The sequence below is a fragment of the Manacus vitellinus genome, unplaced genomic scaffold (assembly GCF_001715985.3).
Source record: "Manacus vitellinus isolate BGI_N305 unplaced genomic scaffold, ASM171598v3 scaffold_103_pilon, whole genome shotgun sequence".
Taxonomy (NCBI): domain Eukaryota; kingdom Metazoa; phylum Chordata; class Aves; order Passeriformes; family Pipridae; genus Manacus; species Manacus vitellinus.
Genome location: NW_021938814.1, coordinates 217445 through 239830, shown reverse-complemented (window position 1 = coordinate 239830; position 22386 = coordinate 217445). Strand labels below are relative to the sequence as shown.

Below are 22386 nucleotides of genomic sequence, written 5' to 3'. Positions count from 1 at the left end.
AGAAACTAAAGAATTTCCATGTAAAGTAAGAACTCGTGCTTATGTCTGATTTTGTTGCTCACAGAAAGTTTCTCACATTTGCTTTGTTTCAGGTCTTACTTGAAATCATCACAGCACTTCTTGCAGCTCAGAGGGTGGAGGGTGGGATTTGCTTTCAGTTTATCTTTGTGAGAGCGGCACCACGTGCTTAGAAAATATGTGAAACATCTTCAGGGTGTAACTTCCTCCTGCCTGTCTTGCTCCTTTTTAAAAAAATGCTACTTTTCTTTCACTTTTAAGAATTTTAAATCATGGGATCATGGAATAACAGAATGGTTTGGGTTGGAAGGGACATTAAAGATCACCCAGTGCCACCCCCTGCCATGGGCAGGGACACCTCCCACCAGCCCAGGTTGCTCCAAGCCCCACCCAGCCTGGCCTTGGACACTTCAGGGATCCAGGGGCAGCCACAGCTTCTCTGGGCAACCTGTGCCAGGGCCTCACCACCGTCACAGCCAACATTTCCTTCCCAATATCTCATCTGTCCCTGTCCTCTGTCAATGGGAAGCTATTCCCTGTGTCCTGTCCCTCCATCCCTTGTCCCCAGTCCCTCTCCAGCTCTCCTGGAGCCCCTTTAGGCCCTGGAAGGGGCTCTCAGCTCTCCCTGGAGCCTTCTCTTCTCCAGGTGAACACCCCCAGCTCTCTCACCCTCTGTATTTTTCTCAGTTGTTTTATTCTTTTCAGTTCACGGGCTCTCCAGTATTTCTGGAGTCCTGGTGTGATTTGAGGGATCGTGCCGGGATTGTTCTGACTCGGTTTCCAACCCAACTCCGTTTTTGCCTTCAGCCCCCAAAAAACCCCCAAACCCGCCGATACACCCCATCTAAACCCTTTTTCCTTCCCCCTCAGGTATGACCACATCCTGAAGTGGGAGCTGTTCCAGCTGGCAGACCTGGACACGTACCAGGGGATGCTGAAGCTGCTGTTCATGAAGGAGCTGGAGCGGATCGTGAAGCTGTACGAGGCGTTCCGGCAGGCGCTGCTCACCGAGCTGGAGCACCGCCAGCAGCGCCAGCAGTGGTACGCCCAGCACGGCAAGAACTATTGATTGACCCCCCCATGGACTCTCTCTCTGTAAGGACACTCAACAGCTTTAAAAAAAAAAAGGGGTTGTTCGGTTGGTGGTTGTTTTTTTTGTTTTTTTTTTTCCCCACTCCACACTCAAAACTCTGAAAAGAAAAGAAAAAAAAAAAGTGCTTTTGTTGAAAAGGCAGCTTATTTTTGTTGACGTTGCACCTTTGTTATTATCCTCTTGAGTATTTTTCTACATGTATTATGTGTTGTTTATAAAAATGGAGATTGTTTGGTAATCCTTTTTTTTTTTTGTTTTTCTTCCTTCCCCTTCTCTCCATGCAAAGGAGTAGTTTGTTATCCTGAAAACCAGCGTGGAGTCTGATCAGAGCCCTGATCCCAGTCTCTTTCCTCCCAGTCAGCTGCAGTATTAAAAGCTGACTCATATATTTTTTAAGGGCAATAGATGCAACTGTGTGTGAAATGTTCCGGCTTCCAAACCTTGTCCAAATCCAAATGACTAGTTCAGGGTGTGTTTCCCTCAGGATTTGGGATCCCTCTCCTGAGAGAGCTCTGCTCTTTGTTTACAGCTTTAATGTACAGAACACCAACCCTGTTCCTGTTCAGGAGCACCAGGAGCTGATTTCTCCCATCAGATCCGAGCCTGAGTTGCCTTATTTTTTACTTCAGATTTTACTACTTGTTTTCACTCAGAGGGGGAACACTTGGGACCTTCCTAATGACCAAGATCTCTAAGCAGAGTTTTTTAAATCCTGGCTGAACTGCATTTCACAAAAATCTGACCCACTCTGGTGGGAAGGCAATGGCATTGTCACTGTGCCACCCCACGGGGAAAATCAGGGATGTAACAGCAATTACTGTTCTTTTTTAACGAGCTTTTGTCTTGTATTAAAGCTCCTCACTTGGGGAAAATTTTTAATTGTCCACTTACCCTCTCCAGTATTTCCATCTGGTTCATGAATTGTCCTGAAATGTTATTTATGGATTCTTTTCAGTGCAATAAACACTGCAGACAAAAAAAAGTACATTTYYTKKWAAWYCYWWTYMWTYMAWWAAAAWYMWTTTKKTYSRWKRAMSRARGGKYSKKGGRMYKGKTTTTKGGSCYTTTMRRAMMWYMARKWAAMYKSYYYTWMMARSMRGWAARRSCYWSKKGGKTTKGGRWKSYYCMAKTKSMRKKGKKGSMMCKKKKTYYKGGSCMMMAAAMMMCMAMYKKKRRRRSCMAAAAWKRAAMCMRRAAWKKYMAAAAMCCCSRRRGRRGRRGGGKYMARRACTATTTTTTTTTTTGCTAGTAAATAACTTTTCCCTGTCGAACCAACTTCTTAGGAACCAAAAGCAAACTTTAATAGTCCTGACAATAAAAGAATAGAACTGTACCACACGTCCTATGCACTATCATGGATAAATATGTACAGAAATACAGTGAAACTTCCTCCAACACAGCTACAAAGTGACACTTTGTGCAGACAAACAGAAACAGCCCCGTTCCCCACACATCGTTAACATTCCACAGCAGAAGTGCCCTTACAGTGTCTGATAAAGCAAGTTAATACACCTTTAATTATGTTTATGTCATTAACTAGTTAATTGAAGGGGGGGAAAAAAAAAAAAAGTGGTTACATGTTATAACTCGTTCAAGTACCTGAAACAAATTGGCTTTTGGATAAGCTGCGGCCTCTTTTAGTTGCAGTATCACGTAAATGACTGTTTCCCTCAGTGGGAACTAATTAAGAAGGGGGGAAATAAGGCTTTGAAGATGAGCTGGGAGTCGCTGGCTGGGACAGCCCAAAGCGCTGGGCTGCGGCTGTGCCGGACGGACGGACAGACGGACACCGCCGTGCCGGCACCTCCCGGCACCCGAGCGGCACCGGCGCTCCCGCTCCCGGCGGCGTCTGGGGTGGACAACGAGGGTGAGGGCTTGGATCCGAGGAGGAGGTGGCGGCACCACCTCCGTCATGCATCGGCGGGAGCGTGCTGGGATTCACACCTTCTTCCTGTCGGGGCCGTCGGGCTCGGCGCGCGGGGCGGGGAAGGCGTGGTGGTACAGGTGCCTGTGGGTCGCGGCCGCGCTGTACAGTTTGTACAAGGCCTGGGGAGAGACACACAGCTCACTTACAACCCCGTTCCCAACCCCGTTCCCAACCCCGCGCTCGTTCCGCAGCGGCACATCCCGGCCCACCACAGCCCGTGTTTGTTCCGTGCACCGAGGCGATCGTGACAAGTGTCCGACACACAGAGATCCCAGCTCGTGGAGTGAGAGCCTGAGGGAACAGCTGGAGCTGTGCCAGGGCAGGGTGAGGGTGGATCTCAGGACAAGGTTCTTCCCCCAGAGGGTGGTTGGCACTGCCCAGGCTCCCCAGGGCAGTGGGCATGGCCCCAAGGCTGCCAGAGCTCCAGGAGGGTTTGGACAACGCTCTCAGGGACAGGGTTGGATTGTTGGGGTGTCTGTGCAGGGCCAGGAGTGGGACTGGGTTATCCCTGTGGGTCCCTTCCAACTCAGGGAATTCTGTGATTCTACAGTTCCAATTTTTCAAACATCTCACCCCTTCTGAGCTGTATTCAATCAATAATTTGGATGACGAGGAAGAGACACCCAGGGGTTGTTTTTCCCTACGAGTTAAATTCCTGCAGCCTCAGCACTTGCTTTCCCCACCAGGCAGATCCGTAACTGCATCACACCCAGGGCCCCGGGCGGTGACAGGTCATTGTCCTGATCGTTTTTCTGCTGATGTTGTCAATTTTTTCCTTCTGATTTTACCATTTTCCACCAGCCCTGGAGTGACTCCAGGGTCAGGACACTCAGGAGTGGCTGCAGTGCTGAACCAGAGCGGCCACGGGCTGGTGAAAGGCAAGTAATTCCCCCCTCCAACCATCCCCCTTCATCCCTCACCTTTATCCCAGAGCAAAAGGAACAGGAGATGCCAAGACACAGGTCTGGCTGCAGAGGACTTGTCATGGCTCTGACATTCCCATTTTAAATGAAATTGTCACTGGGGGAGTTAAAAAAAAAAAAAAAACAACCCAAATCCCACCAGCTCCTGCTGGGAACTGTTGGTGAGCCAGGATTAGCTCTGGAAGGGGTGGGAAGAGGCACCTGACAGGCAGGAACCCTCACACTGACAGGATGTTCCTCATGTGCTCGGGGTGTGAATGAAGGAGGCTGAAGCTGCAGTGAGGAGGAGGAAGGTGGGGGATGAGAAAAGTCCAGGGATGTCCAAGGTGATGCTGAACCCATCCCAAAAGGGAACAGAAGTGGTGTTTTGGGATTGTCTGGGAACAGAGAGGACTGGTGGAAGAGTTCACCTCCAAACCATAAGTGACCTTGCAGCATTTTGGGCTATTTTGGGGGGGGAAGTTGATGCCAAACCAGTGTCTCAGCACTGATTTTTGCTTGGCAGGGTTTGTCCAAGAGCTCATCCACAGCAAAGCCCCTGTTCTGCCTCTTGCTGGTTTGGTATCAGTGAGGTACCAAACAGCTGCCCTGCCTGGGAGGGGAGGAATGGGCTGATTTTTAACTGCTGTGTTTTCTTTTTGAGGGATTCCACATGTAAATCAGTGGCTCCAAAGTGTGCTGGCACTGACAGATGGAGCTGGCAGGCTTTGGTGACAGCTCAAAAGATGGAGCTGTCCTGTCACAGCCTCACTGGGGAGCCACTTGGCTGCAATCCTGGATTGAGGTACGTGAGCAGTAAATGCAGATTAGTGGGAAATCTGTCTTGGGTTAATCAGGTGCTGACAAAGCTCTGCCTGAACAAGGTTCCAGTTGCCCTCAGCCCTGGCCTGGCAAAGAGCTGGGCACTGGGATCCTGCACTGCTGGGCAGGGGGAGCTGGAATGAGCCCAGCCCAGGAAGGGCTGCTGTGGCTGTGTCCATAAATCATGGAATCACAGGATGGTTTGGGTTGGAAGGGACATTAAAGATCATCCAGTCCCACACCCTGCCATGGGCAGGGACACCTTCCACTAGACCAGGTTGCTCCAAGTCCCTTCCAACCTGGCCTTGGACACTTCCAGGGATCCAGGGGCAGCCACAGCTCCTCTGGGCAACCTGGGCCAGGGCCTCCCCACCCTCACAGCCAACAATTCCTTCCCAATATCCCATCTAGCCCTGCCCTCTGGCAGTGGGAAGCCATTCCAGTGTCCTGTCCCTCCATCCCTTGTCCCCAGTCCCTCTCCAGCTCTCTTGGAGCCACTTTAGGCCCTGGAAGGGGCTCTCAGGTCTCCCTGGAGCCTTCTCTTCTCCAGGTGAACACCCCCAGCTCTCCCAGGTCTCCAGCCCTTGGAGCATCTCCACGACCTCCTCTGGACTTGCTCCAGCAGCTCCACATCCCTGTTGGTGCCTCAGAGCTGGGGTCTCACCCAAGGGGGGCAGAGGCACCTGCACAGTTGGTGCTCCAAAACAAACTGGGTTTGGGTTTCACCTCTCAGCACAACTGGAAAATCCCCAAACAGAACTGCTGGGAGATGAAAATCCCCATCCCAACATCACACTCCCTGCCCAGATCTCTCCCCCACTTGGCTCCCAGCACTTCCCACAGCAACACCCTTCCCCAGTCATTGGTATCAAAGGGAACAACCAGAGCTGCTGCCCAGAGCCCTCACAGTCCCAGTCCTCCACAAGCCCAAAGGTGCAGCCGGGTCCAAGAGGCTTTTCCCGGGATCCCAGGGCCCAGCTGGCCCGAGGGAACATGCGGAGAACAAAGAGCCACTTACCTCATTCGTGCTTCCCTGGGAGAGGCATTGGGAAGGGGGAGACAGAAAGAGAGAGAAACATCTCTGTGTATCACACGTGTCCATGGGAGCACATGGAGCTCATCCCTGCTGTGTACCCAGGGAGGCTCATCCCAAACAGGCAGGACCCCTCACCGCTCCGTCCATCCCTCCTGCATCCAGTCCCACTTCCATGGATGGAGCCATGAGTGCTTGGAATCCCCCTGGGGCAGCCCTGGGGCTCGTGGTGGGCAGAGTCTCACTGCCCAGCCCGGCACCACCCGCCTGCACAGCTCCTGCTCCAGAGAACTTTCCCTCTGGTTGGAATGCCATGGAGGCCAGCAGGAGCCATGGAGCAGCTCCAGGCACTTTAACCTCTTTATTTTCCCCCAGCTGGGCATTTTGTAAGTGGGCAGCAACTTCCTGCTGTGTCCTGTTCTTGCTGAACTCCCACTGCTGCCTGCACTGGGATGGGCAAACGCTGGGTTTGACTATTCCAGCAAATCCCAAAGGCAGCTGGGAAGTGTCCCTGAGCAAAGAGCCACTGGAGTGGGGGTTACTGGGGGTGCTGAGGCTGCTGGCAACAGGGAAGCCAGGATGAATCCACCTGGGACACAGGTGATGTGCTGCCACTACCCAGCTCTGGAATGAAGGAACTGATCAGTAAATGCTTCCATTATTTTCTCCCCAAGCTGCAGTTCCAGTAGCACAGGGAAGCAGGGAAATGTGCTTGCCCTCCATGGAAACCTCGTTGGTGGATGAAAAGGAGGGAAGGAGCAGGTAAAGGTCTGGAGAATGGCCCTTCCTGCCAGGAATCAAACCCTTGGTGGTTTCTGAGGGATGAGCTCACCCGGCTCTGCCATGGAAGAGCAGGAGGCCAGTGCAGCCTTCCAGCTCTCTGGGAACAAGGATTGCACCTCTGGATGGGCAAAGGGGGTCAGTGGAACATGCAGGGTCTGGGCTTTCCCCAGCTCTGCAGTGGGAAGAGGGAAGGGCTGTAACAGGAAAGCAAGGCCTGGTGCCAAAACAGGCAGAGGTAAAACCTGGCCTTGACCTCCAGCAGACCCAGGAGAGCCAAAATCCCTGCCCTGAACCAGGGGAGGGAGGTGGATCTTCCTTTTTAACATAGACATGCACAGGACAAGCACACACACCGGCTCTGAGGATCCCAGTGGGATCCATGGCAGAGCTGCCCCATTCCCACAAGGTCTGAGGCTCCACAAACTCACATTTGGTGACGGGTAAGACAAGTAGGGGGAAAAAAAAAGAGCCAAAACAAAAGAGCTTGCTTTGAGTTTTCTCATGCCCAGCCTGGATCTACACAGCTTGTTTTCCAGAGGCTCAGGGATGCAGCTCCAGCCTTGCTGTTCACCCTGCTCTAACACAGGGCTGTGACATCCCTAAGACACCTCACTTTGCAGCAAACTCCACAAACTGCACTGAAAGCAATTCCTCCTTCCTTCCTTTCCCCACCTGGAAGGTCTAAGGAGTGGGTTAACACGTAAAACAGGGCACACATCACAGCACCAGCAGCTGGATCTGCCGGCTCTAACAACCCTAAAATCCCAAACACCATCTCAACGGGGAGGCAAATCCCCTCCAGAGCTCAGCGGGGTGGGTGGGGTGGGGGGGGTTCGTTTTTCTGTTCAAACCAAAAGCTCTTTTTATCCTACCTGGTCCCACAAGGCTGCGGCCACTTGGTCTATTACTGCTCCCAGTTCTCTGTACTCCCCAGAGTATCTGATATAAGCCCAGGTACAGAGTGTGATAAGTGTCAAGCCCATGATCATGTTGCACAGACTGGCAATGATGTCCAGGCCCACGAAGCCGGTGACGCCGGCGATGACGTAGGTGATGAAGATGACGACGAAGAGCGTGGCCGGGGTGCGGGCGGCGTGGAAGATGTTCTTGCTGTCGTTGTGCTTGATGTACTGGATGTAGAGCTCGTCGATCTCCCCCTCCAGCTGCTGCAGGTACCTGCGGCTGAACTCCTCCCCTCCCATCTTCTTCACGCCCCGGAACAGCCGCACCGCCTCCTCCCGCAGCTCGGCGTGTTTGCTCTGCAGGTCGCTGGGCGCCAGGAAGGGCTTGTCCCCCCCGCACACCTGCGGCGGGAAAGGCACTGGAATGGCACCTGGAATGTCACCCCCCGGAACGGCAGCACCCCACAGACGTGCAAAACGCCGGGACTGGGGCTCTACAGGACCACCGGATCCTGCAGGAATTGCTCCATGACCGGTCTGCCCACCCGGTTAAACAGACGGTGCTGCCCCGTCCCACAGCTCCCTGCTCAATTCCCCCGTAGCTTCCCGACACTGACCCCGAATCCCAGCATCTTCCAGAGCTGGAAAACCCTATTTGGAAGCATTTTCCTTGTGCATCAGAGTATGGATATGTTAGTTTTAAGATCCAGTTTGGCCATGCAGCTCTGTATTTTTTTCCTGCCAACCGGCAGCGATTTCCAGTGTTCTGTGATATAATCCTGGGATACTATGGATGAAGAGAGTGGGGGCCTGGAAGTGGCTGAGACAGCCAGGGGTCTGAGCTCCACCTTAAAACATCACACCCAGCCCCTCACCAGAGCTGAGGGATGGGCTGACAGAGCAGGGCACCGGTGAAAAGCCAGTTTATAATGAATTTATCCCCTAATTAGCACCAGCCATGGCACAGGTGACCACCCCACTCCATCACATTTTTGTGGAATGCTGGGAAGAGAATGGAAGCTCAGCAGGGGCCACGTGGTCTGCAGAGAGCTGCCATGGGATGAAGCAGTGACCATGGGTCACTCACCCTCCCCTGTCCTGCCATGATATCAGGCTTTGCTCTCCTCCAGCCTGGGAGAAAGAGCCTTTTTCCACCAGGAATATAGTACAGACCCTCCTTGAAACCCTGACACCTGGCCAAATCCATGAAGGACATTTTCTACCAGGAAACCAAGCAGGGAGGTTTCCCTACAAGGGTAGAGTTGGGCCTGTTCAGCCTGGAGAAGAGAAGACTCCAGGGAGACCTGAGAGCCCCTTCCAGGGCCTAAAGGGGCTCCAGGAGAGCTGGAGAGGGACTGGGGACAAGGGATGGAGGGACAGGACAAAAGGAATGGCTTCCCACTGCCAGAGGGCAGGGAGAGATGGGATATTGGGAAAAAATTCTTCCCTATGAGGGTGGGGAGGCCCTGGCACAGGTTGCCCAGAGAAGCTGTGGCTGCCTCATCCCTGGAAGTGTATCCCAGGCCAGGCTGGAAGGGGTTTGAAGCAACCTAGTCTAGTGGGAGGTGTCCCTGTCCATGGCAGGGGTGTTGGACCAAGATGAGCTTTAAGGCCCCTTCCATCCCAAACCATTCCAGGATCCCATGCAGGAGTGACAGGAGCACTATGAACAGACATGCTCAACACCACCCACCTCTTCCATCTTCTTGCTGTAGGTGTCTTTGGCAGTGGCAACTGCTGCTAAATTGTTGGCTTCTGCTGTGGCCTGTAAGAAGGGCAAAAGGGGCACAAAATTAGGGTGCAGAAGGACAGGGTTAAGCAGTGGAACAGCAGGAAGTAGCTCTCTGGTCCACATGTGTTCACAGCCAGGACACATGTGTGGACACCCAGAATTCAGGAGCTCCCTTGCTTAGCCAAGTGTGCTCTCCCAGCCTCCAACCAATCCCAAATAAGATCATCCCCTATTTACACATCCAAAAGCCTGCATGAAGAGAGGATTCCCTCCCTCCAAGCCAGAGCAACGAAATCTTTGGCTTTGGCTGTGGGAAACAGCAAGGAAAGAGATAAAAGGCTCAGCTGTATGTAAACAGCCACAGCTGCACCCTCCAGAATGCCGGAATGCCGGCTGGCTCCGGGAGTGGAGCAGCAGCCCAGGAGCCACTGCCCACATGCAGAGCCCTGTCACCTCCCTGTGTGGCCCCATGGATCCCCTATTCACCTGTGGGGGATCATTCCAGCCGAGCTGTGCAGCCAGCAATTCCCCACAGCCCATCCAAGGGGCAATTCCTAAGCCACATCAGGCCCCTCGACTGCCAAATGCTTCCCAAAACGCTGCTCCTTGGGTTGTTACATTAACATTTTGGAATGCAATCACAGAAGACCCAATGTGATGCACTAGCTGGACAACTCTGGGAATTAATGCCAATTCCAGTGCATGGATTCCCACCAGCTCCCACTCACATACCTGCAGCATCGACTTGGGGTGTGGCAACTCTTCCCCTTGGTAGATCTTTATGTATGCCTGGAAAACAGGAAATCACATGGAATGCAGCACACATGAGCAACACCAACCACCCCCACCCAGCTCCAGACACAGCTCTGACAGGATCTAAAGGAGGAGGATGTTACTGGCACAAGATGGCTTTGGTCAGAAAGTGTGACGTAACGTGGCTCAAGGTGGACCCAGGGTGGCCTGGATCAGTCACTCCAGGCTCCAGTCACCCTCCCATTGGATTTGCACCTACCTCTGTCCTTCCCTGAGGGAGAAGGAGCCAGAGGCAGGTAGCCCTGAAGACCAGGTGGTGAGAATTACTCATGGATGCCTCTCATGGAAATGTCCCAGTAGTCATGACAACAAAAATAAGCTCTTTCCAAAGGCAATGGGAAGACAGCCCTCAGCTCACCCCCTCTAGTCCTCAACTCTCCAGGGGAGGAAAACAGCTCCTCCCAGTTTTGGGGCTCACTGTGAGTTCAGATACAGGCCCATGAGGTGTTTGTTCTCTGCTGCAGTGAGTCAGGACTATCAGGGCAGCCCTGCCTGCTCCTGTTTTCCCCTTTAATTAGAGCAAAAGGCTACAGGTGAGTAAACCCATGTTCTCTTAATAGACCAATACCTTAAAATACTCCACAAGGCCTCGACAGGTGATATGGTTTCCATTGATCTCCTTAACATCCAGGCTCTCAGGACTAAGAAGCCAAGGAATCAAAATCTTCAAGTTCTTGATGAACTCATCGTCTATTTCTGGAAAAAAAACCCCAAAAATGGCATCAGAGAATCACAGAATGGTTTGGGTTGGAAGGGGCCTTAAAGACAATCTCATTCCAATCCCCTGCCATGGGCAGGGACACCTTCCACTAGAAGGTTCTTCCCCCTGAGGGTGGTTGGGCCCTGGAACAGCTCCCCAGGGAATGGTTACATGCCCAAGCCTGACAGAGCTCGAGGAGCATTTGGAAAAAGCTCTCAGGCACAGGTGGGATTGCTGGTGCTGCCATTTAAATTAAACTATATGGGACTGAAGGCAAAAAAAGCAGTGCAACAGCCAGACATTTGGAAGATAAGGAGAGCAGGGAAGATCTCCCACATTCCCTCCACCAGAGCACAAAAAGCTGAGCACAGCTCTGAGGGGACAAGAAAACTGTGTCAAGAAGCTGCTGACAACCCCTGTCTGCACAAACCACTTGTTCAGTCCTACTCAGCACCTGAAATTAAGGGGGAACTACAGAGATCAGCTCCTTTTCCAGCAGCACATCTCCCTCTGCTCAGCATGGAGTTTGCTGGGAGAACAAGTCTGAGCACTAGCCAGACAAAAGCAGGGAAGAACTATCATCTACAGCTGTCTGCTGATTTATTTGGAGTGGCTAATTGGCCACTTTATTGCTGAGATTGCAGCAGCCTGGAACCAGCCACGCTGGTGAGCAGCTCACAACAAAATACCTAAAAATACCCACAGCACGTGGCTCCTTTTGGGGTGGAGAATTCTCACCATGGCTCTTTTTTCCTTCCTTCTTTTTTTTTAACCTGTTGAACTAAGTGTGCCCTGGAGGGAAACCACTGATCAGATAAGTCAGGAGGATTAAATATTCCCTGGAAAGCTTTTCAAGGTCTCGTGGAACCGGCCTTCCACCCTCCATGAGCACCAGGCTGCACCACTCTGAGCCTGGTGAGGCACAGGAATTAACTGCAGGCTTAACACCACGTCCATAAACTTCCAGTCTCATCCCTGCCCTTCCCAGTTTGCCTGTCAGTGTCCTGACAGCGGGTATTGCCAGCACCTCTCAGATCTTTTCAGCCTCCCACACCTTTTTGCCTCCCATGTCTGTCTTGCTGGACTGGGAAGAAGCAGATGGGTGCATGTACATAACTCTCCCAGAAGATTTTTTCATGGAAAATACTTACAGAGGTTTCAGGAATAAGCAGGACACTCTGATAGAGCATCTAAGCTGCATCAGCCTAAAAAGCAGAGCTTTGCCTTCGTACCTTTCAGTTTCCCATCGAAATTCGGGTTGGTGGCAACTTTGAGGCCCGGGTGAGGTAAGAGGAAGCAGGAGATCTTGGTGAAGCAGGAATGGATGTGCTTCCTGACGTTCTGCAGCTCCTCGTGCTGATTTCCTGACACCTGCAAGAGAGGATAAATCACAGAATATCCTGAGTTGGAAGGGACCCACAAGGATCAGGCAGTCCAAGTCCTGGCCCTGCCCAGGACACCCCAACAATCCCACCCAGTCCCTGAGAGCGTTGTCCAAGCATTCCTTGAGCTCTGGAAGGTTTGAAGTCATTACCCTTTCCCTGAGGAGGCTGTTCCAGGGCCCAGCCACACTCTGGGGGAAGAACCTGTTCCTGAGGTCCAACCTGACCCTCCCCTGGCACAGCTCCAGCTGTTCCCTCAGGCCCTTGGTCACCACAAAGAGATCGGTGCTGCCCCTTCGCTTCCCCCAGTTTGGGGAGAGGGATTTTCCTTCTGATGGGAATCCTGGGATAATGCTGGGCCAGCAGCACTGGCAGGAGCATGGGATACTCCACACTGTGGCTGCTTAGAGCAGGAAAAAGCAACACAGAAGGACATCCCTTAGGGATTTACTGCACAAGGACAAAGACAGAGACCAAGGAACTGGTGTATCTCTGACCACACAGCCTGGGGCATGTTATTATCCTTTAGAAAATGTGCATGTCTGTGTATGACTGGAATACAAAAACATTTGGGATTTCCCACCAGGGCCTTTCTTGTCTTGCCTTTAATTAGGTCTCTCCACTCCCAGATCACCCATGCAATTCCCGATTAATCCCACTGGAGCCCTTGCCCATCATTTTTAGTGTAAAACTACCAATTACTAAAACATCATTCCTGGTCTCTTGGGAATCCATTGCCTCTCCCAGAAAGAGAGTTCCAGGGAGCTGGGCTTGGGAAGAAGCCACTGAACGTGGCAAGGAAATTTATCCTCCCAAAATGCCTGTCCTGTGATTTTTAAGGCACTGGCTGCACGTGACCATAACCAGCACTGCACTTCACTCCTGACACCCAGTGATGGCAGATTCCAGATTCGTGGAATGGTTTGGGTTAGAAGGGATCTTAAAGACCATTTAGTTCCAACCCCCTGCCATGGGCGGGGACACCTTCCACTATCCCAGGTTGCTCCAAGCCCCATCCAACCTGCCAGAGCAGACAGAACATACCTTCAGTCGCTTCTCCAAAAATCTTGCCCCACCATCAGATCCATAGGAAAATTCATAAGGGAAGCTCCAGTCACGAACCAGGAATATAAGGGACTGGAAAACAGAGCCAGAGAACAGTGGGATCAGTGTTATACAGCACCCACCAAGTCACAGTGAGCTGCTGCTTGGAGTCCACAGCGGTGGCTGAACCCCACCAGCACCTTCACCCCCATCTTATCCCACAACAAAACCTTGCCCTGAGTCTTTTCCCAGCTCCAGCAGCACCTCCTGCCTTTCCTGCCACCCCATCATGGCATTGAGACCGTGCAGACAAGAAAAGGGGGGCAGCACACCCCAAACTGCTGCACCAGTTTGGCTCCCTGGCAGGGAGAACATCATCAATCATTTCAACTGCACAACAGGGGAAGAGATTGTTGGTAACCAGGACAAAAGGCAGTGAGCTCCCTAATTCCAGCCACATTTAGTTCCATCCTATGGGAATTTTACAGGCTCTTTTTTTTTTTCAGCCTTTTTCACTGGGCAGCCTTCCAGACAGACTTTTAATGAGAAGCAGATGCAGAGGAACGAGGGTGAATAAGAAATCACTGTCTTTTGTAATCTTTATGGAGGCATTCAAAGTTCCTGGGCAAGAAATAAATAAATACCAGAAGGGTCAGCTTTGAATCTTTAAATGAAATATTTTCAGAAGAAATCAGGTCCCCAGTGTCTCATCTGTGCAAGGGATCAACATCCCATGCAAGAAATAAAGGGTTTGGAGGGGGAAGTCCAGGAGGGTCTGGCAGGGCTGCCAGGGCTCCTCTCATGCACACGAATAAGCAGGTCAGCAAGTGGAATCCATTTCATTGGAATTTCCCTAAAATTCGTCTATGTTTAGAACAAAAATCCAGTGGAGGGAGGGGAAATATTTCTGCTCTTTATTTCACTTCCATAAAACATCAGAAAAGGTTAAAATAAAAAAAACAAAAAAAAAAAAAGAGAGAACAGTGAGTTGGCCTTTTCCAACCACTGCACCCAGTGAGCTGGTTGGGGACACACTGTTCTTTCAAAGCCCATGAGATGCTTAAGAGACATGTCCATGTTCAGGACTTTTCCACAAACACATTGTGCATGTCTTGAATTGGGAATTATTATTTTTTTTAACTCAAGTTGTTCCAGATGGGCTGTGTTTGCCAAGCAGAGTGACAGGCACCCCTTTTGTGAAGGCACCACAGTCAGGGCTGGTGTCTGGTGAGGGCTCCTCGGTGTGAGGACACACCGTGGAGAGGAGGGAGCTGAAGGAAAATGCTGATTTTCCACTGCCAAGTCTCACTTTCCTTCCAGCAGGATCAGTGAAACTGCAGTTTTTTTACTGTCATACTTGGAGGATCATGGAACAAAAGAGTGGTTTGGGTGGGAAGGGACCTAAAAGTTCATCCAGTCCCACCACCTGCCATGGGCAGGGATACCTTCCACTATCCCAGGATGCTCCAACCTGGCCTTGGGCACTTCCAGGGATCCAGGGGCAGCCACAGCTTCTCTGGGCAACTTGTGCCAGGGCCTCTCTGCTCTCATTTTTCCTGTTTCCTAATCAAAAAACCTCATATCTTTAAAAACATGTTTTGGAGGAACGAGCCCGTGCTGGGACGTGGACAGGAGATCTGCAGAGCTCACCTGGCCACATCACCATCAATCCTTCGACCAGATTTTGTCACATCCACAAGCAGTTGCTTGATATTTCCCCCCAGATCATTACTGAAGATGACACTGAACCAGAGAGAGCCTGGGGGGACCCTGAGGAAACACTTCTGAAGGATGATCATTCCCTATTAAAATTAGTTCAGCGTGCTCTGGCATCTATCAGTTAATGAGTTTTTAATCCATTAACAATGGACTAAACCAGACAATGCTGACTTCATTTGCTTTTAATCAGCATCTTAGGGAGATAAGGCTTAGAGAAGGAGATATAACATGGTGAGAGTTACCTTTATCAACCAAGCCCGTGCCTTTTAAAAATTGATAATGGGATTGTTTGACAAGACTCACCATCCACCAACTGTGTGACTTGACAGCAATTAAAGTCTTTGGTAAAATCAGAGCCTATTATCCAGCCCTAATGATTTAAGCATATTTAAGTTTCCCCTTACAGCCTCCTTTTTACTGATGGAGTAGGAAGTATCTCACTTTCACTGGAATATTTGGCTGCATTATCCCCACAGTTTTTAAATAAGGAGCAGGGATATTTATTTAATGTCTGGCTTTCTGCTCTACCGTGTTACAACTTTCTTCAAGCTCTTGCTACCACAAGTCCTGTATTTTTACTGGTAGTTTTCACATCCTTTATCAGTCATCTGCCCATGCCAGCATCCAATAGACCCTTAAAATTCCCCCAAGATCTCAATTTTGTCCATTTGTCATATTTTTTAACCTTTTAATTTCACTTCCACTTCCTGACCACAGACAGCCTATAAACCCCTCAGTCCTTCCAGGACAACAATTCTTTTTTTATGTTGGAAAGCAAATGTAAAATAGCTGTAACCCATTCCCAATCACTCTGAATTTTTGCAGCATGTTTTGTTCTCTGCTATTTTCCACTTTGGGAAGTTCACAAACCCCCATCCAACTACCCTCTCACCTACTGTGGATGCCCAAAGCTCTCCTTTTTTTTGAACAGCAGCTTTTCACAGGTTGGGAAGCAGCAGGGTGAACAGATGTCCCTTATTTGAAGCTAAAACCCCACTTAAACTGAGCCTTCCCACAGCTCTGCTAATCTTTGTCCTTTCATTTTGCCAGGAGCAGGGATTCCCTGGCAAAAGCTGGGCAGTCTCCAAGTACAGAGTGTGACAAACCTGCAGCAAAACCACCTGCTCTCCAATCCTGGCAGGACAGGGTAGAGCTCTTGGGAAGGCAAAGGTTCAGGGAGGAAAGCAAGAGGGATGTTGGAAGTATCTGGAAGCCTCTCTGGGGGCAGCAAAGCACAAAGCCTTTCCTTGGAGCAGCTGAGCCAGTCCCAGGGCAATCCCATCTCCTCCCATCCTGCAGTGACACCTCGTGGTGAAGCCAACGGGCTCAGGGACAAGAGAGCTGGCCGGGACTCACCTGGAAAGGCTTCTGGAATGTCTCCTCCATGGCCAGCCGGCCATACTCGGTGAAAAGCTGGAAGGAGAAGGAAAGAACAGGACAGTCAGCTGGGCTGTGGGATACATGGGAACAGCACCGAGCTCTGCTCTGTGTGAGCAGGGACAGGACCTGAGGGAATGGCTGGAGCTGGGGTCAGGTTGGATTTTAGGGAAAGGTTCTTCCCCCAGAGGATGGTTGGCACTGCCCAGGCTCCCCAGGGCAGTGGGCACGGCCCCAAGGCTGCCAGAGCTCCAGGAGGGTTTGGACAACACTCTCAGGGACGGGGGGGATTGTTGGGGTGTCTGTGCATGGCCAGGAAGTGGACTGGATGATCCTTGTGATCCCTTCCAGCTCAGGGAATTTTATGATTCTGTGAAGGAGTAAGGGACATTTACGATCCAGGACTAACAGCTCCATGTGCAGAGCTGGAACACAAACTGGCTCTGGGTTTCCCATCCCCATCCGAGAGGCACCCGGAGCCGTTACGGACAATCACCGCCCTGAGCCCTCACGTGAAAGGTCTCAGCCTGGAGGGTTTGGCTGCCAAATCTGTGCAAAATGGCTCAAGTCAGCTGCTTGCTGCTGCTTTCATACCAACCAGAAACTTCATGTGCTCCAAGGGAACTGCTGGAGCCCTGCTCCCTCTAAACACTCCAGGAACGAGCGGAAATGAATTCAGGAATAAGCACTTTCCCGCTGTGCAAAGACTCTAAAATCAGCCTACAAGCAAGACTTGAAGACTCTCCAGTCTTTCTGGACTCTAATTTCAAACTGAAGGCACAGTAATGTATTTCACAGATGCCTAAAAGTGGGTCAGCTTGTTGAACAGTAATGGCTTAAAATCCGAACTGGAAGATCAGAGTTGCACTGGATAAATTCAGTGTTAAAAAGGTGTTATTGTTAATAATATTTACAGACTGAAATAATTCAGAAGTCTTCAAATGATGATTTCTTTCAGCTGGACTTTTGCTTTTGTTTCCTTTTCCTTAAGCTCCTGAAAAAACCTACCTAACCAATCAATCAATCAATCAATCAATCACCTAAACAGAAGGGAAAGCAGGAGGTAATTCCAGGAAATGGGCAGGACACCTGTGCCACAAAAATCCCATTAGCTGCTTTTCTCCAACAGCCAGGGCTGGAATTGCCCTTAGGGGGGTCACCTGTACTGAGCCAGTACCAGATGGCAACATCCAGGCTTCTAATTTACAATCATGGAATAGAATCCCAAAATGGTTTGGACTGGAAGGAAACTTAAAGGTCATCTGTTTCCAAACCCCTGCCATGGGCAGGGGCATCTCCCACTATCCCAGGTGGCTCCAAGCCCTGTCCAACTTGGCCTGGAAGGGGATCCCTGGATTCCAGGGATCCAGGGGCAGCCACAGCTTCTCTGGGCAACCTGAGCCAGGGCCTCACCACCCCCACAGCCAGGAATTCCTTCCCAATATCTAATCTAATCTTGCCCTCTGTCAGGTTGAAGCCATTCCCTCTTTTCCTGTCACCCCAGGCCCTTGTAAATAGTCTCTCTCCATCCTTCTTGCAGCTTCCTTCAGGTCCTGCAAGGCCACAGTTAGGTCACCCTGAAGCTTCTCTTCTCTTACCTGCAAGTGCTGCAGATCATCCTCCTGCACATTCTGGGACAAGTTATAAACCTGCATTTAAATAAAAAAACGACTTCAGATCACTCAGAATGGCCTGTCCTTCAGGCTAACACACATTTGATGTGGTCAAAGCCTCTAACACCACCATGGGGACACAGGCAAGGTCCCAGGTGGGGACTGGTGTGGTACAAGACAGGCCCTGGGAGCACCATGGGCTGTCATGCTCCAGCCTGGAGGCCTCTCAGAACCAAATAATCCTCCTGCTGCTCCATTTTTAGGATGTGCTGAGCTCTGTACCAAGACACAGCTTTCGTCCCACCCACCGGGATGGCAGGAAGGGAAGCCCTGCCAGGCTCTGTGGTTCCTGGGGAGTGAGGGACCCCCACCCCAGCCCAGAGGTTCCTTACCTGGATGGAGCTGATCATTGTGCTGAGGGCAAACACAGTGGCTGAGTCCCTCAGGGTGGACTGGCTGTCAAAGGTCCCCTGCGTGTCCATCAGCAGCACCGCGACCTGCGGGGCACAAAGATCCACGTCAGCACTCCCTCAGCATCTGCATCCAAGGAAATCCACCCTCACGTGCCAAAAGGGTGGGAGGGGGAATGCCAGCTTCATTATTCTGCTGGGAATCTCACTGCTTCTGCCTCAGAGTTATTGCTGGTGGAGGACAAGGGGAAAGAGCAGCTCCAGCCATTCCTGACAGCAGGACGACTCCAGCAGGCACTGAAATTAATGCAAATTTGCTCCTCAAACACTTGCTGTCAGTGCAGAGGAGTCTTTTCCTGAGTCTGCATCAGCTTTGTGTCATAGAAACCAAGCACTTATTGCACCTCCTTAACCCAGAACAACTTCAGCCAGCACTAGAAATCACACCCTGAATGACTCAGTGTCGCTTTGGTGTCGGGCTCTGCATTAAAGAGTAGACAAATACAAAATATTCCTGCAAGTTGAATTTGCAGGATGCCTCCAAAATCCCATTTTGTATTGTATTTGACCACCCTGAACGGAGAAACTCCATTTTACAGCTGCTGCTCCAGGAAAGGGGAGTAATTTGCAAGGACCTCAGATCCAAGATGTGTGGGAATAGCACAGATAAAAACTCTGGGATGCACAGAGTTAGAGGGACACCTGGGGAGCATATCAGGGACACTGGGATGTCATATCACCTCCCTGCATTAAACCCATCCATGCTAAATTAGGGATAAGGCATTGAAAACCTTCTCTCAACTTTCACAGCCACCTAAGAGAAGGCAGAAGAGTCTTCAAAGCTGGAAGAGGAAAATGAGCTGGCCACCAACAAGAGGCCACACACCTTTGTCCCGTCGGGCTTGTCCACCAGGAAAACCTCGCTCCATATCTGAATGCCGGTGGTCTCCCGCTCAGATCCTCCTCTCCAGGAGAAACCAGTCAGGGGCTCGTTGTAATCTCCAACCCAGTCCACAGCATCCTGGAAGGAGGAACAGAAGAAGCTGCTGTGAGTTCTCATCTCACTTTGGTTTCACACTTTTCCCCTGTGCTGCTTCTGTCCCGGTGCTGGAGGGGACAGTCCCTGTTGGAGAGATTTCCTTCTGAAAAGATTAGGAGGTTAAAAATCCTATAAGGGAGGTTTTTCCTTCCTTTCACTGGCAAGGCCTCACCTTGAATCCTGGGATCAGTTTTGGGTGTCTTGTGACAAGAAAGACACTGGAGGGGCTGGAGTGTGTCCAGGGAAGGGAATGGAGCTGGGGAAGGGTCTGGAGCAGCAGGAGGGGCTGAGGGAGCTGGGGGAGCTCAGTCTGGAGCAAAGGAGGCTCAGGGGGGACCTTCTGGCTCTGCAACCCCCTGACAGGAGGGGGGAGCCGAGGGGGGGTCAGGCTCTGCTCCCAGGGAACAAGGGGCAGAAGGAGAGGAAACAGCCTCAAATTGTGCCAGGGGAGGTTTACAATGGATATTAGGGAAAATTTCTTCATGGAAAGGGTGATCAGGCATTGGACCTGATTGTCCTGCACAGTGGTGGAGTCAGCATCACTGGAAGTGTTCAAAAGCTGTGTGGATGTGGCACTTGGGGACATGAGTTAGTGGTGGCCTTGGCAGTGCTGGGGGAAGGGGTGGACTTGATGATCTTAGGGAGTTTTCCCAAACTTGAAGATTCCATGATTCAGGGCAGCAGACGTGAACATCCCTGCTCCAAAGTGAAGATTCCACGAGAGACCCACGGGTGCACAGGGCCATGGAAGGCTCTGCTCTGTTTTATTCTGTGGAGCCCACCCTAATGAGAGGCTTTGAGCATTCCCAGAGCACCAACTCCTGTCCAGCTCTTCCCTGGGCACCACACGGGAGCACCGAGCAGCAGCACCAGAAGCCTGGGAAGAGCCCCCTGAGCTGCAGCCTCACCTTGTTGTACATGTACCGCAGCATGAAGTCCATCAGGAAGGATTTGCCTTTCCTGAAGGCTCCGGCGACGGACACGGCCACGACCTCTTTGTCCCTGACAGCCTCGGAGAGCAGGATGCGGTTCAGGGCGGCCTCATCCAGCTCAAAGGAATGGTCATCCTTGACAATGAGGACCTGCACTGGTCCTGCCTTCCTCACGGATTCCTCCTCCTCGGAGCTCCACTCGTAGGTCTTGTCTGCAAAACTACCTGTGGACACAGGGGAACAAGACCTGTTGGTTCCTTCTCCTGCAGAGTTGCCCACGGCAGGGCTGGGCAGGGTGAGAGGCCAGAGATCCCAAATAACCCATCCCAAAGCGGCATCATCCGGAGCAGATGGCTGCTGAACCTGGCCTCAGACATCCCCATGGAGACTCCTTGCCACAGGGGCCCTGCAGGCAGAGGGTTCCCTGCTGGAATCTCCCATGACAAAACACACCCGTTACTTTTTGTCCTACGAGAGTTGACACGGAGAACAAATCATGCTGTTGTTCCCTGCAACAACTCCTGGCATACACACAGGGACTGTCACAACACCTCCCTCAGCTTTTTCTCTGCTGGAAAAAAGAAGTCCAAGCCTCCCAATCATCCTTCTTTCCTGTTATCTAGGGATCTGCTCTCCTCTGGACACTCCCCACCAGGCCCTTCCTGAAGGCTGACTCAAAAATGGATGCAGCATTCCAGCTGAGGTTTCCAAGGACCTCCCATCTCCATCCAAGGATGCAGCCTTTAGGCATCCTGTGCCACTGCTGTCCCTGCTCCATGTGCAGCCTGCACTGATGCTCCAAGTGCAATCTGCTGTTCCTGCCATCAGCAGCATCCCCAGAGACACTCCAAGCAGGAACCAGGCCAGGAAGACACAAACCCATCCCGATAAAAGCCACTTCTCCACTCCCAAGCGGGAACCATGCACAAAGGAAAGGCACTGCTCGCTTTCCCACTTGGAAATGGCACAGTTCCCAGTGGAGCTGCTGCCCAGGCTGTGCAGGGATTATCCAGCCTTAGAGGAGGATCTCACAGGAACTGGATGCATTTTAGGACCTGCCATCCCTGGACACTTCAGCCCTGGGGTTTGCAAGGAGCAGGCCAGCTCCAGTAATTTTCCTTTCTTTGTCTCTCCAAACTTTCCAGCCCAGGAAAGAGGTGCTGAAGGTGATTAATCATGCCAGTCAGCTCACCTCCAGCCACGTGAGACCTCCTTGCCAGCAGGGAAAGGAGCGTGTGATGGAAAGTTTCCCCACATTCCGCCAAAAACTTCCCGCTTCGCTGGCTCAGGCTGTAACTTTCCAAAGTTTTGCCTCAAGCTAAACCCCCTCAGCCTCTGTTTCAGCCCCTGACCTCGGGGACCCAGTTTTCAGCCATTTCAAAGCACAGGGGCTGTGTGTGCCCATGAAGTTATAAATTCCAAGAGGAACAGGATTTGCCCATTCCCGGCCTCTCTGTAAAGAAGCCTCCAGCACAAACTTCATATTTTAAATAACAGCAGCTCTTTTGTAGGGGGTTCTGATTTCCTAAGATCCCTCAAGGAAGTGTTGGGATCATTAAGCCTGGTTGCCAGGGGATTTCTGGTGGCTCTTGGACATATACTACGAGCTTTCTTTGCTCACAGTTTAAAGACAAAGATCTTTTCTTCCCGACGCTCGGAGGTTTTTTAGCCAAACAAAAGTCCCAAACGCTCTGAAAAGCAGGATTCTCCACCAGACTGCAGCACTAAAATCCCTTCAAACATCAGGCCCTGCTGCTCTGTGTCACTGTTCAGGGCCTCCAGGAAAAAAAACAAAAACCTTCCCATTTCAAATCCACGGATTCAGGATTCAGACACACATTGCCAAATGACTTGAAAATGAAGGTCTCTGAGCAGGCACACACTAAACACCCTTTCCAGCATCCAGGCATTCCCAACAGGTAAGTATGGCCAGGTGCCAAGGGGCCACAGGCTTCTGGGCTCTGCTTTAGCACTGCCACACTACAAGGGATATAAAGGAAAGGAAACACCTCCTCTCCTGTGGTGTTTCCCAATGTCCTGCTCAGCTAACCAAGTCCAATTTTTATTTTCTTTGTACAGCTGCACTGAAAGGACAGTGGAGAGATCCTTGGATAGGATGTGACTCATGGCAGAGGCAGGAAAAAA

General features: G+C 51.3%; 2 protein-coding genes across 2 annotated transcripts in view; one reads left to right on the top strand and one right to left on the bottom strand.

Moving 5' to 3' along the window:
* SAV1 (salvador family WW domain containing protein 1) overlaps positions 1-1145 on the top strand; it is a 9660-nt gene extending 8515 nt beyond the window's left edge. Inside the window, 1 exon segment of the mRNA XM_029963649.1 lies at positions 795-1145. Coding sequence (XP_029819509.1) covers positions 795-1087 — 293 coding nt within the window. The 3' untranslated portion in view covers positions 1088-1145.
* A 1804-nt stretch (positions 1146-2949) lies between these two features.
* The window catches only part of ATL1 (atlastin GTPase 1), a 32568-nt gene continuing 13131 nt past the window's right edge, over positions 2950-22386 (bottom strand). Inside the window, exons 4-16 of the mRNA XM_029963608.1 lie at positions 20218-20465; positions 19157-19291; positions 18253-18357; positions 17846-17896; positions 16227-16283; positions 13152-13244; positions 11958-12096; positions 10594-10721; positions 9945-10001; positions 9174-9245; positions 7451-7882; positions 5781-5795; positions 2950-3157 (exon numbers count right to left, since the gene is read on the bottom strand). Of these exons, the coding sequence (XP_029819468.1) occupies positions 3050-3157; positions 5781-5795; positions 7451-7882; positions 9174-9245; positions 9945-10001; positions 10594-10721; positions 11958-12096; positions 13152-13244; positions 16227-16283; positions 17846-17896; positions 18253-18357; positions 19157-19291; positions 20218-20465 (1640 nt within the window). The 3' untranslated portion in view covers positions 2950-3049. The remainder of the gene's footprint in view (positions 3158-5780; positions 5796-7450; positions 7883-9173; positions 9246-9944; positions 10002-10593; positions 10722-11957; positions 12097-13151; positions 13245-16226; positions 16284-17845; positions 17897-18252; positions 18358-19156; positions 19292-20217; positions 20466-22386) is intronic.